Source organism: Nyctereutes procyonoides, unplaced genomic scaffold, assembly GCF_905146905.1.
Source record: "Nyctereutes procyonoides isolate TBG_1078 unplaced genomic scaffold, NYPRO_anot_genome, whole genome shotgun sequence".
Classification (NCBI taxonomy): domain Eukaryota; kingdom Metazoa; phylum Chordata; class Mammalia; order Carnivora; family Canidae; genus Nyctereutes; species Nyctereutes procyonoides.
In genome coordinates this window covers 39,071,388-39,085,672 of record NW_026575126.1, presented here as the reverse complement: position 1 = coordinate 39,085,672, position 14,285 = coordinate 39,071,388, and the positions used below count along the sequence as shown (strand labels likewise).

At 59.0% G+C, this 14,285-nt stretch overlaps 1 protein-coding gene across 3 annotated transcripts in view; it reads left to right on the top strand.

The window, feature by feature from the left end:
* The first annotated feature begins 1,646 nt into the window (after positions 1-1,646).
* The window catches only part of ABCA3 (ATP binding cassette subfamily A member 3), a 40,177-nt gene continuing 27,538 nt past the window's right edge, over positions 1,647-14,285 (top strand). The window contains exons 1-7 of one of the 3 annotated variants that reach the window (XM_055341387.1): positions 1,647-1,786; positions 2,949-3,824; positions 8,626-8,839; positions 10,759-10,844; positions 10,936-11,200; positions 12,031-12,158; positions 12,701-12,866. In XM_055341387.1, the coding sequence (XP_055197362.1) occupies positions 10,791-10,844; positions 10,936-11,200; positions 12,031-12,158; positions 12,701-12,866 (613 nt within the window). In that variant the 5' untranslated portion in view covers positions 1,647-1,786; positions 2,949-3,824; positions 8,626-8,839; positions 10,759-10,790. The remainder of the gene's footprint in view (positions 1,787-2,948; positions 3,825-8,625; positions 8,840-10,758; positions 10,845-10,935; positions 11,201-12,030; positions 12,159-12,700; positions 12,867-14,285) is intronic. The other 2 variants (XM_055341388.1, XM_055341385.1) reach the window with 2 other exon arrangements.

Here is a 14,285-nt window from a genome sequence, read left to right as displayed (position 1 = left end):
GTAGGGAGACCCTCTATCGCTAATCCAGAAGGGTCTTGGGGTGGCTGGGACAGAAGGTTCCCAACTCAGGTCATTACTTTACGGTTCCATCGGTCGCGTCCTGGTCGCAGAGGTGCCGGAGCGGGGCTGGTCGCAGGTGGCGCCCCAGGTGAGGCGGAGCAGCAGGTGCGCCCCTGGACTGCTGCGGGGCGGGGGGTTGGGGGGAACACTGACACCGCCCAGCCGCAGGTGCGCCCCCTGGACAGCTGCGGGGTGGGGGGGGGAAGCGCCCCCTGGACAGCTGCAGGGTGGGTGGGGGGGAAGCACCCACCCCCCGGGCAGCAGGTGAGGGGCAGGTGCGCCTCTGCCGCGAAGGATCCTGAGTCGAAGGCTCCTGGCGGCGCTCAGTCGGGGCGTTAGGGACCCGAGTGGGCCGGCCCTCCGCGACTGTTGGCCTCGCGCCCAGTCCCGCCCTGCTCCTGCCACGCGACCTCAGCCCCCTCCCCCAGGTGGCCCCAGCCGGGCCTCGGACCGCTGGTCCCAGGTGACACCTGCCTGGCCTCGTGACCTCTGTGCAGCAGGTGACTCTGCCCCCACTGGCGACACTCCCTTCCGCGGGGACCCCAGCCTGACCTATATTCCTCTCGTCTAAGGGACCCTCCCGTCGGTGGTGACCCTGACCCTGTGAAAGGTTCAAGATAGCCAAAGTAAAACTAATGCATCACTGAAGCTGTGATCAGTAAAAATTCATTGTGCACCAAAACGGCAGTCTGCGGAGCGGGAGCGCGGAAGGAGGCTTGGGGGTGTGTTGCACGGAGCTCGCGGGGCCGCGGGCGGCTCTGCACGGCTGGGTTACAATATTGCACTTCTACAACCTTGGCCAGTAGTTGACGTTTTGCTTCTCACCTCCAGAGGCAGGAGCAAGACGCGATCCAGGTCAAGTTCGCCCTCCGGCGGGGGCTGCACGAAGGAAGCCCCGCCCCAGGAGCAGAGTGGCTCAGTGGGCTCGGGGACCCTCCCTCCCCCCCCCCCCCCCGCAAGGCTGGTCTCCGTTTGTTTCTGATTTTCACCACCTGAAGTCACGACCTTCCTGCTAACGTGTCCCCAATCTGGTGTCACGACCCCCAGTCCTCCCCGCCCGTGTCAACTCTGCCCCATGACTCTGGACACGCCGCTGGACGGTGGGCCTCCCAGCCCGCTCCGCGGCCGTTTTCTAGAAGGTTCCTTACCCTCCCTGCAGCACCCCCAGGGCCTCCCCGACCAACCCCCGCCCCCGGCAGCCCGCGTCAGGATCCAGGGGGCCAGTCGCCCTCCCTCCGCGACACAGGGGCCCGCGCCCAAACCAGGACAGCGCTGGGCGGAATGGCTGGACAGCCCGCGCCTGCTCCAGCCGCAGCGAGGTACAGGTGGACGCCGCCCCGCCCCGCCCCTCCTCTCCCTCCCCGCCCCTCCCTCCCCTTCCCTCCTCTCCCGCCCCGCCCCTCCCTCCCCTCCCGCCCTCGCCCTCCCAGGGGTCCGGCGCCCCCTGCCGGCCGCACGGCGCGCGGGCACTGCGCAGGCTGGGGCGGGGTGGGGCGGGGCGGGGCGTCGGGCGGGCCGGGCACCCGCAGGGCTGGCCCACTGCGCACGCGCGAGCCGGCCGGCGCGCCACCTGCAGGAGCCCGAGCCGCCGGCCAGCCTGCGGCAGTCGCAGGCGCCCCCTCCCCGCCCGGCGGCCCCGCCGCTGCCAGCATCGGCCGTCGTTGCCGCCGCCGCCGCGAGGCCAAGCGCAGCCGGGCCCGAGGCAGGGGACCCCGCGAGAGGGTCGGTGAGTGCCGCCGGGACCTGCCGCGCGCGCTCGCTCGCTCCCGGCGCTCGCGGCTCCGGGCCGCCCCCGCCCGCCCGGCTGGCCCCGCGGCCGCCCCCTGCCCACCGCCCCCCGCCCCCGCGCGCGCCCCCGCGCCCATCCCCCGCGCGCGCCCCCGCGCCCCGCCCGGCATGTGCACCTCGCGGGGCCGCAGCGCCAGGCCGCCCTGACTCAGGCTTCCCCGCGGCCCGAGCCCCTGGGCGTGGCCCCCCCGTGGGCGGCTTCCTCCGCGGACCCCGGGTTGGACGCGCCGCGGCCCCTTTTGTACCGAGCCGGGAGGGTGGACGCAGCCGGGGGTGGTGCAGCCCCCGGGCCGGGCACCCGAGCTGGGCCGCGGGGATGCTGCTGGCTCATCCCTGGGGCAGATTCCCTGCTGGGTGGGAGTACCTCCCCACCCCGGAGCGCGCCCTGCGCCCACCCCTCATTCCCGGGAGCGGGGGGCGGGGGGGCCGTGGTCCAGGGTTGGGTGGGAGCTATGTGGGGGACAGGAAGGCGGGACGCCTGCAGGTAGGTGGAGAGGCCTGCAGCAGCCCCAGTCACCCCTGGGGTCTGTGGCCAGTCGGTACGTGGTGCGAATTTGCGTTGACAACGAGTATTGGCATTCACACGCTACAGCGTAGCTTCCAGAGGGCAGGTGCTGGCTCCTGCACTAGGGCTTAGGACAGATGTGCAGCTGGTGCACATTTGGTGCACGAAGGAGGGCCCCTCCTCACTTCCTTGAATGTGGCCTGATGAAAGCCACTGCCTTATCCCGGGTTTCTGTTTGTCCACCCCTTTGCCTCATGACCCGAGGGCCCACTTACTGCCCTGACTCGGTCTGATCAGGGCTTGGGCTCTAGGCACATAACAGGCGATGGAGAAACGCTTATTGAAAGGGTGGCCGACACCCTGTGACAGAGCAGGGAAGAGGGCAGGGTGCAGGGGAGTCAAGCTGGCTTTTTTCTCCTGAGCAACTGTGTCATTTGATTCTGAACGGTTGGGTGCTGCCTTGTGTAAACTTGAAAAGTTAAAGGCTGTTTGCCTTTAGAAAGGCAACAGTGCCTTTCACTTTACATCAAGTGAAAATAGGTAAAAATGGATGGCCTAGGAATCCCCTAGCTCTTTTCTTTTTAAATTCTTGCAGATCTTTTTGTTGTTGTTTAATTGCACACTTGGTCATCATGTCTGATTAAGAGGATGACATGGTTCCCTGTCTGGCGATTTCCCATCATCCTGACGAGACTGCTGTTTGGAAAAAGCGATGAGCTCAGGTGGTTTTTTAAATGACACTAGCCTTACCCAGTGCATGTACCAGTCCCATGGGAACCTGTTTTGACTTAGTCTCAACTGGGGAGGCCCAGGGAAGACTCCCCACTTGACTGTCTCTTCTCCAGCCCTGCTTCCCAAGATGACAGTAGATTCATCTGCTGTTGAGTTGGTAAAGAGGAAAGAAAACATTCTAGAACCTGGGGAGAAGGATGGTCAAGACTCTGCCCATGATGGAAAGATGAACTGGATGTGGTCCCTGCTCTTGGGGAGCTTAGGATGGAGCTAAAGAGAATAATTTATTCACAAGTAACTGAGACATCAGACAGAATGAGGCAAGTACCACTTGAGACATCAGAAGAGCTGCTGCTGCAGGTGTCCAGAGGTGGAGGGGTGGCTTTCAACAAGAGTGGAAGATTCTCGACCCTGGCTTCTCATTAGAATCACCCCAGAACGAGTCCCATGCCCAGGTTAGAGCCCAGCATCTTTAGGGGTAGGCCTCTGATGTCACTTTCTATGTTAAAGCACCCCAGAAGATTCCATTGTGCAGCCAAAATGAAGAACCCCTGAACTGGGGTTATCTGTGGCTGCTTCACAGCAGGGCTGGACTGGACTGATTTTCCAAGAAGACAAAACCCCAGGAGGCCCGGACCCCCTTGGGAAAGTGTAAGGCGTGTCAGTCCCTGTCCCGGGAGACTTGGGCAGCACTTGTCCCCCTGAATGGCTCAGAGATTTGGAGTCAGCGGGCACACAGGTACATTTGCAGGAGCTGAGTAATGAGCTTGCTGCAGAAGACCCATGGTTACCTCTCCCCGGGGACCCTCAGTCACCTCATTACCTCGTTTCCTACACCTACAGAGCCAGAACAGCTAGCAGGACAGCAGTGAGACTGAGGCTCCAGCAGGGGTGAAGAAAGCAGGGGGTGGCACAGATTTTTGTGGGACTCTCTCCTGATTGCTTCCCTTGGGCCACACTTTTGACTTAAAAATCTACCCCAGGGATCCCTGGGTGGCGCAGCGGTTTGGCGCCTGCCTTTGGCCCAGGGCGCGATCCTGGAGACCCGGGATCGAATCCCACGTCGGGCTCCCGGCGCATGGAGCCTGCTTCTCCCTCTGACTGTGTCTCTGCCTCTCTCTCTCTCTCTCTCTCTGTGACTATCATAAATAAATTAAAAAAAAAAAAAACAAAATTAAAAATCTACCCCACCAGCCTCTGCCAGGAGTTTCATTGTTAACTCAGAGCCGTATATCCTAAAGAGACGGCTGCCCTAACCCGGGACAGGGTGAGTGGTGGTGTTGAGCACAAGGCCAGCAAACCAGGTCTCCGCCTGAGCCTCAGGATGCAAGGAACCACAGCCTTGAACGCAGCGCCCTGGGGCCCCGGACAGGGACCGAGCCTTGTGGATTTCTGCCCACCTCATCCATGCAAGGGCCACCTGCATAAATACATCGTCCTCAAGCTTTTTCTGGCGTGCTGCCATGTGTACAAGATTGGGATTTGCACCCCCACATATTTATTTATTTGTGAAATAAAGTCATCTACCACTGCCCTGAATGTCATGGACACAGGGACAGACACAAATACATACCTTTTAAGGGATGAGAGGCAAAGTGAACACGATGAAATTTGTTCAGCATGTTAATGCTGCCAGCTCAGTCGTAAAAACATAAGCTGATTTAATTTTTTAAAGATTTTATTTATTTATTCATGAGACACAGACAGAGAGAGAGGCAGAGACACAGGCAGAGGGAGAAGCAGGCTCCGTGCAGGGAGCCCGACTCAGGACTTGATCCTCGGACCCCAGGACCACGCCCTGGGCTGAAGGCGGCGCTAAACCAATGAGCCACCTGGGCTGACCTGTTTTAATTTTTTTTTAATAATCTGTATGCCCATTGTGGGGCTCCAACTCAGGACCCCAACATCAGGAGTCATGTGCTCTACCAACTGTGCTGGCCAGGCGACCCATACCATCTGCTGTTTTTAAAAGAAAGCCACGTTGAGCAAGTCCACTTCCCATTTATAAAGTCTTGGTGAACCCGGAGTCCTCATTGGAAGGTCTGGTTCTGGGTTCTTTTTATTTCGGTTCCCAGTTCTGGCGGCGTCGCAGGGAAACACTGTGAACCTCGGGAGGCCACCCAGACGGTGCTCTGAGCCCGGGACTTGCCTTTCACTCTTCACTCCCGCTCCCGTGCTGAATCGTGGGGTGGGGTGGGGTGGTACATGTTCGGGGGCTGCCAGGGCGGGCAGAGCTTCTGGCTCCGGACGCTCTTGGCATGTGGGTGTGTGTGTGCCTGCGTGTACCCGGCGCCGCCCCTGCGCTGCCCCGGGCGACTCTGGCTCTAAACATGGCTCTCCTATGTGCTCCCTTCCTTTGAAAAGCCACAGCTTTTGTTACTTTGTTACTCCTTTGTTACTTTGAAAAGCCACAGCTCTTATACGTTGTCCTCACCTTTTCCTTGAAGGGACAGATTTGAGTGTGTTGGCTTAAAAGAAATGAGCTAGCTGACACACCACTGCTGCAGTCAGTTGTCGTGGAGAAAGAGAAACGATCTCCAGATTTGGAACTTTTCTTGAAAGAAAATGTGTTTTTTCCTTCTTAAGTTCTAAGTCTCCAGGTAACCAGTGAACCTCCCTATAGCTAAGGGTAGTCACGGCCACTTCCCAGATCTCTACTAAGTATCGTAAAGCCTTGGCTATGATTTTGTTCATTCTGATTGCACACAACCATCACATCCTGAATCCATCAAGTCCAGGACATGTGCAAGGCTCAAAGTAAACCAGTAGGTGAGGGCCCACCATGTCTCAGAACTTGGCCCCCGAATCGGGGTGCGTGACCACCGACACACAGGCCAGCAGGTGTGCCAGCATTTGGTGTCTTGAATATCCCTAAAGTCAATTTCCCCTCATTTTTAAAGAAAAATACTCATGAGACGCCTGGGTGGCTCAGTGGTTGAGCAGCTGCCTTTGACTCAGGGCGTGATCCCAGAGGTCTGGGATCGAGTCCCACATCGGACTCCCCACAGGGCAGTCTGCTTCTCCCTCTGCCTGTGTCTCTGCCTCTGTGTCTCTCATGAGTAAATAAATATAATTTTTATTTTTTTTTAATAAAATCTTAAAAAAAAAAAGAAAGACAAATACTCATGAGTGTAGTTTCTCACGATTCCTTTCCTCTAGCAGATGGTGTCAGTCACCCCACTAGGAGGTCAGTGGTGGGTTCACTGGTGGGGACCACGCTCTGTAAATGCACCTGCTGCGTTCAGCTTATGCTCTACAGTGTTTATTGGTATTTAGACTTTGCATCTGCAAAATCCCTGACATAGACATTTTCACATGTTTGCCATGCACCCCCCCCTGCCAAAAAAATACCCCCTAAAAAAAGAGATCCTGTGCTGGGTTAACAAATAGAACAAAACCCTTTGGAGCAGCATACTGCCCATGTGGATGCCCCCCACCCCGACTCCCACACTGCCTTCTTGGCACAGCATCCGAGGCCTTGGTTGGCTTCCCTTTCTGGCTCCTTCTCTGCTGCTCCCTGCCCAGGTGCTTGGAACCACCGGCTGCTCCTGACACACACTCTTCCACTCCCTACCCCCACCCCCCAGCTACCAGGACGCTCAACACTGGCCTCCTGTGTCACCCACTCCCGAGAGCCTTCCCAGAGCCTCCCCCGCGTCATACACACACGCACACGAACTCAGTCTTCTCCAGAAGCTCGCTCGTGATGCCTCGTTTGGCTCTGGCGACAGCAGTTACAGCACATGGACACATTTGCAGACTGAGCATCTTGGCTTGGGAGTGTTAACGATTTCCATCTCCAAACCCTCAGCGCCTCTTGCACAGCAAGCTCTGGGCAGATGTTTGTTGGAGGGATCAATGCTTTTCTTGTCTTGTGTAGCGTCGAAGGCCACAGATTCTACCCACAAGCATTAATGAAGTTCCTATTTGGAGCGTACGCGCACAGACCTTTACCACGGCTCACTGTTGTGGACTCCCGCGGCGATAAGGAAGGGCTTTCCTGGCTGAGCCGGGTCCTCACCAGCCCGACCAGACGGGGAGGCCCTGTGTCCATTCCACCCCCGTGGGAAGAGGGCAGAGCTGTGCTTGTCTGCAGGACATGCAGACATGTGGAGGCCCTGCTCTGTGGAGCTGCCTCCTTCTCACCATGCTGCCCTCCAGGCCTGGGCAGACGTGGGCTTCCCTGGAAGGCGATGTGGTGAGCTCGGGATGTGACAGGAGCTCATGACATAGCAGGGTGTGTGTCCCATGCCTTGCACTGGGGCCCCGTCCACGTCCCCTTGCTGGTCCTGAGGCCTGCTCGGGAGTGGCCTTTCTCTAGAAGCACTATCGCTGCTCTCTTCCACATACGCTGAAGTAAAAACTTATCTCACATGGGCACATAGCAGATGACATATTCAAGTCCATACTGGGAAAAACCACGGATGAAGACACGGAGCTGCCAGGCCTCCCAGCGCGTGCCAGAGAGCCCTGCCCAGGCGGCCCCTGCGCAGCCACGGGCGCGCGTTAGCCGGCACGGCCCGTAACTCTTGAACTGATGAAAGTTCCTGGAAAAGCCATCAGTAGAGGAATCCTGTGTGCCATCACAAGAGCTCCCAGAAACTAGCAAGCCACAGGATGCACTCACTGTGCACCAATTCAATTGCTCACCTAAAAAAAGCAAACACTGAAATACTTTACAGTTTGTGTAATGTTTAATATTTCAACAGTAAGCAAACAAACCTTTCAGTAGGAAAAAAAAAAAACACTTTTCCTTCCTTTCCCGGCTGTGTCCCTGGAGAAGTGGAGTGAGGCCCGTAGGGGAAGTTCTTAGCCGCTCTCTGCGGTGGGGGCGGCTTTGCAAGTGGCCCCGGCTGGAGAGTCTGCATAGGGTGGGCGGCGCGGGCGGCTCTGTGCAGCGGTCATCGCCACTTCTGGGGCCCCTGTGCCTCAGCGTTGAGTGTTTTGAGGAACTTTTACTTCCTTTCCTTCTGTGTATTTGCTTGCACAACCAGAAGCTTTCCAGATTTTGTAATTCTGGGAATCTCCTCTGAACTCCTTTCTGCTCAAACAGAACAGATGCACATATGGCGCTTGGCGGGGCCTGGGACGCGGCCTGGCGTGTGTGTAGCCGCCACCCGCGCTCTGGGGAGACAGATAAATCCCTAGTAAGGTGGCAGGGCTCAAGGAACAGTTTCTCTTCTTGATTTCTGGTGACACTGTGGGAACAATGTGTCTGATTTTATAAAGATAGTACTACTTTCAGTGTTCACCGGGTGTGTAATCAGGCCTGCGTCCCTTCCTCCTCTGTTCTTTGCCTGTAAAAGAGCGGTGACAACGGGAGCCACGGCTGGGGGCGGGTGTTCGGTGTGAGCCCCTTGCACCCCCACATTTCCGTGTACCAGGAGGGACCGGAGACCCACCCCGCAGCCTCTGCCTCCCTGAGTCCGGGTTCCCTTGTTCTCGGGTCTGCCCTGTTTGACACACTTGCCATCTGTTTTGCTCTGTTCTTTTCCTAACGTGGTGAGAGGTGTTTTTTGCTTATTTTCCAAATATCCTAGCGCCCTCCCTTTGCCCAGAGGTGCCGGAGAGTCATGCCAGCGAGTCGCGGGCCCCTCCTGATGCTCCCTGAGGCGTCCCTCACCCCACTGCACTCGAGAGGCCCGCAGGCCCCACCCCAGAGCCCTGGTCACAGAGCCGCCTCCTCTCAGCCAGTCCTGCCGTAGCCCGGACGCAGGAGGGAGACCGCGGCCAGGAGCCTCTCCCGGGACCCAGGTCAGTTAACGGGTGCTGGTCTCCACCTGGGGCTCTCAGGGACTGGTGGGAACGTGGTCTGTCTGTCTTTCTGTGCTGCCCACTCCTCAGACCGGAGAGACAGGAGTAAGCATGGGGATGTGTCTTCTCTGGGCAAGAGTTTTCCAGAAAAGGAAGTCATCTCCTTCTCTGACCAGACGGCTTCTCTGACCTGTGACCATTTATATATTCCCCTCTTGGGAGAGGAAGAAGGTTCACCTCGGCCGGGCCAGGTTGTGTCCTGGGGAAGGGGGACCCACTGCCTTCCCCTCCTGGCCAAAACCACTTCTAGAAACCTTTTATAAACCACGGGCCGGGATCCCTGAGTGGCTCAGCGGTTTAGCTCCTGCCTTTGGCCCAGGGCGTGATCCTGGAGACCTAGGATCGAGTCCCACATCGGGCTCCCTGCATGGGGCCTGCTTCTCCCCCTGCCTGTGTCTCTGCCTCTCTCTCTCTCTCTGTGTGTGTCTGTCATGAATAAATAAATTAAAATCTTTAAAAAAATAAAAATAAACCACGGGCCCTCGTGGGTGTCATGAAACCACTGCTCTTTCATTAACCGTCTGCACTTGATTTTATGACTTTTCCCACCTTGTTAATTTTGAAAAAAGTTGCCCCTTCATAGCACTTCAGACTTTTTTAGATTTAATTTCTTCACATTTTAACCACGGGATTAATTAAAAGCATATTTTAGGTTAATTTGCAAATAACTTCTTGCAGTTGCGTTTTCTACAAGTATTTACTGAGGACCCTTTTTTGTTTTTAAGATTTTATTTATTTATTCCTGAGAGATGGAGAGGAGAGACACAGGCAGAGGGAGAAGCAGGGAGCCCGATGTGGGACTCGATCCCAGGACCCTGGGGTCACACCCTGAGTTGAAGGCAGTTGCTCAACCGCTGATCCATCCAGGTGTCCCCTGAGGACCCTTGAAAGTGTGAGTTTTGAGTAACTATCATCACACAGATAGGGACAGCCAAGTGTTTTCTAAGAAAAAGCAAGAGTTTAATTTTAAAAAGAGCTTTTTTAAAGCTGGCCTTGGTAAAGAAGCCGAAAGGAGCTCTCACTCCACGTACGGGGTCTCCAGCAGGCTCTCTGGGCCGCGCTTTTTGCGCGCGGTGGCTAAGGAAGGATGCACTGGCCACCCGAGTGTCCCAGCTCCTTGACCCGCCTGACTGGTGGCGTTGGAGCCAGTTCGTGGAGAGTGTGTCACACAGGCTTCTCCCCACGTGAAGGGCCGCGAGCACGGGGCCCCTCTCCACTCTCCCTGCGTCCTCGCCGCCGCCAGGATGGGAACCAGGAGCCTCACGTGCCCACCCGGGGTCGGGGTAGCCGGCCCCCCCCTCCCCCGGCTGCATGCCCGCAGCTTCCTTCGGGAACGCGGTACTGCCGTATCCTGGGCGTGGGGTCTTCCTCAGGGCCCCCGGGTGCTGTGTCGCTGCGTCTCGCGTTCGGCGGCCCCCCGGCTCCATGCACCCGCTGTAAACGTAACACTTCCACATGACACAGGGCAGATTTTCTTTGGAGGAAAATGACCACTGTCACGTGGAGGCCACATACCAGTGCTCGTGGTTAAAGCAGGAAAAACTGGTCCCCGGGGGCTCAAGGCAGGAGCGCAAGTAGCGCGTTCCACCCCCTCCTCCCCCGCCCGCAGCTGAGCCTGCCGTGGGGGGGGTCCCGGGTGGTCTGTTGGGGGGCCGGGGGTGCGCAGAGAGGTGGCCCGTCCTCCGCACCACAGAGGACACCTGCGTGGCGCCCCCCGCGGGCGGAGTGTCGCGACAGCACGCGGCACACAGAGCTGTCTCAGGGTGTGTCTGGGGGGAGACCAGGCCCCACCGGGCAGCCAGGAGGGGAGGGACACGGAGGGGGGCTTGCGGCTCAGCAGAGTCCCCTCTGGCCCCCAGGTGCTCCGCGGCCGCCGGCCAGTGTCCAGAAGATGGCTGTGCTCAGGCAGCTGGCGCTCCTGCTCTGGAAGAACTACACGGTGCAGGTGGGTGCGCGCAGGTGTGCCAGCCAGGCTGGGGGGGGGGAGGGGGAGGAGGGCCCGCGCCCCCAGCCTGCTCCTTCCCTTCCTCTTGCAGAAGCGCAAAGTCCTGGTGACCGTCCTGGAGCTCTTCCTGCCCCTGCTGTTCTCCGGGATCCTCATTTGGCTCCGCTTGAAGATCCAGTCGGAAAATGTGCCCAACGCCACCATCTACCCCGGCCAGTCCATCCAGGAGCTGCCCCTGTTCTTCAGCTTCCCCCCTCCGGGCGACGTCTGGGAGCTCGCCTACATCCCGTCCCAGAGCCAGGCCGTGAAGACCATCACGGAGACGGCGCGGAGGACATTGGTCATCAACATGAGAGGTGAGGTGTCCTCTGGGTCCCCTCTCGTCCAGTGGGGGGGGACAGACCCAGGTGAGCAGCCCCAGCCAGCGGCCACACTCCACATCTCCCCTCGTCGGCGGGTCACTCATTATAAAGTGGGGACCGGGCATGTGAGGCTGGAGGGGAGCCCCGGACTCTGCAGTCACTCCTGTGATTCACGGTGGGGACAGCTCTGGAGTCACGGGCAAGGTGTATTGTGAACGCGCCTGCCAGGGCCTCTTCTGGGACGCGGTTTTGGGAGCACCGTTCTAGAGAAAGGCATCAGGAAGCCCATCGAGGGACACTCCCAGTACATGCACCTGTCACCGTACCTCACTCTTTGCTTCCAGACAAAAAGTATTCTCTTTTCCCACCTCCTGCCTTTGGCATGTGCCACCATGGCGTGTTGAACACAGCGTGATAAATGCCTGCAGGGGTCCTCAGCCTCACTGAGGGACTACGGGGAAGCCACTTTATGTGGCGTGGGGTCTGGTGATAGAGAAACCATGTGACAAACTATGTTAGTGTCAACTTGCACCCTCGTGACACCCCATGTGGCCCGAGACAGAGGCCAACCCCAGGCAGAGAGGCCACCCCAGGAGAGCTGTGGGCCAGCCCTGCCTCCAGCTCTCCCAGAAACCCCGCCGCCCTGATTGCGGGGCGCCACCCGTCCTCGCGGCAGCCAATCTCTGCCCATCGCGCAAGCCTGCTGGCCTCTGAGGACAGGTGACTGCGCCCTAGAGAAACCTGTGCGTGCAGGTGACAATGCCCCGAAACGGCCAGATTCCCCAGTAGAATGGGCGGTCGGGCAACTCGCGCTCCTCCCACAGCTCGAGGCTTTCCCTCGGAGAAGGACTTTGAGGACTACATCAGGTACGACAACCGCTCCTCCAACGTGTTGGCTGCCGTGGTGTTCGAGCACACCTTCAACCACAGCGGGGAGCCCCTGCCGCTGGCGGTGAGGACCCCGCCCCACAAGGCCCCTCTCCCTCCCACGCAGGCCAGCACGTGAAGGTGCCCTCCCCTGCCAGGAGGCAGTGTCACCGTCTGGGTCCCGCCAAGGGCGCCCGGGTGTCTCTAGCCCGTGGGGCCAGCGTGGTGGGGTTAGCCTGACTGCGGCCTCTGGCTGCCCCGGGCACACCCTTAGCCGCCCCACGTGCCCCATGTACCGCTTTGAGGGTACACTTAGGTATTTAAAACACAATGAAGTCTTCTTGTGTGACGGCATGAAGCCGGGAAACCATCCAGTTCTTCTAGCATTATTTTGGGGACCCTTAGCTGACTGTCAGGGACACCTCAGGTGCAGAGTTCCCAGAGGTGGACAGCGAGACGAGTCTGGTGGGAACACCCCGGGGGACACTGCGGGGCTCCACCCCAGGCACAGCTGTGCGCTCTGACCCCCGGGACCCCGCAGACAAAGTTGGGGGCCGGGGGGTGGGGAGGAGTTTGCTTCTCTGTCCGGATCCCTCAGAGCCGGGGGTTTGCACTTTGTTCCCGCAGGTGAGATACCACTTACGGTTCAGCTACACACGAAGAAACTACATGTGGACCCAGACAGGCTCCTTTTTCCTGAAAGAGACGGAGGGATGGCACACCACTTCCCTCTTCCCACTTTTCCCAAACCCAGGACCAAGGGAGCCCACATCCCCCGATGGCGGAGAACCCGGTGAGAAGCCGCGGCCGCGGTGCTCCCTCCCCGGCTGCTGACAGCCCACGGTCACGGGCCCCACCTTGCGTTTCTCCGCACAGATGCGCCTTTAGGGCTGTTCTGTCTTCTTCCTCGTGGAAGGGAGGAAGCATCCAGGAAAGCTGGCTCCCTGTCCACAGGGATGCGCTCCCTCCCTCCCCCAGGACACGTGCTCTCGAAGGAAACCTGTGTATTTCAGTCTTAAAGAGGCTTCCGTAGGTGTCTAGTGTGTGGGCCTGACCGCCCCCTCCGTTCCCTCCCGGGCCTTCGCTCTGTAGGGTCACAGGCTTCGTGAATTCTGTGCTCCTTGTCTGGGGCGGAGCTGCGCCCTTGAGGCACTTGCAGAAGCTGGCTCTGGGCTGGCTATGTCAGCGCGTGTGTTTGTCTGTCCCTGTGGCCTGGGCAGGTGACTGGCACGTTTGCCTCCTCTGAGGCAGGGTTGCCGTCTGGAACGAGGCTGGGGGTGAGCACGGAGTAGCTGGGACCCCTCCGTGGGTTCTTGGCGGCAGCAGGCGTCTTGGAGAACACAGGATTCTGCGGTCTATAGGATGCCGAGCGTGTTCAGGTTTTGGCGGAGGGACCCAGGAATGTCCCGAAATGAGGCGGCAGGCAGGCAGGCAGGCAGACAGGAGGAAGGGAGGCTATGGCCACTGTCCAGAGGCTGTGGCTGGTGCCTGGGGCCAGCAGCAGGAGAGACCGTTCTGTTTGTGGACATTTGGAAGCAACCAGAGTCAGACTAGGAGATTTCACAAACTAGAAATTTGCCCAAAAAGGAAGACCCGATACCAATTTTAAAAGCAAGGAGGAGCCTAGGGAAAACGTCTCAGTCGACGACAAGGATCCACGTCTTTTTATGTTGAGGCTCGTTAGTCCACACCACTTACAAGCACTTACAAACCCACAAGCTGTGACAGGGACACAGGCCAGGCACACGGCGCGCACTTGGGATGCTCAGCCCGGGCTCTGCCCCAGCCCCGTGTCCACACCTCAGACGCACATAGCCCCCGGGGGAGTTGGCCCCTGGAATCGTCAGAGAGAGGGCATGCTGAAGGGGTTCGGCGTGGCTTTGTTTACCGTCACAGGCAGGGATTGAGGACAGGGTGACCGCTCCAGCCCTCAGCGCAGAGCAGACGGAGAAGTTGGGGTGGCAAGGCCAGGCGAACACGGCCGAGAGCACGGCCCACCTTGCCCTCCGCCGCCGTGGGGTGGCTCCCCTGGCCTCGTGGCCCCGTGGGTCCCACGGAGATGTGGTGGGCTGTGCAGCAGGTCCCTTGTGAAGGTGAGAGCTGCCCCGCCCAGCACACAGCCATGGGTGACGTTACCTGAGCACCTGCTGCATTGCAGCCATGAACGTCTGGAGCCTGAGGGTGACGTGGTAACCCACTGGGGGTATGGTTG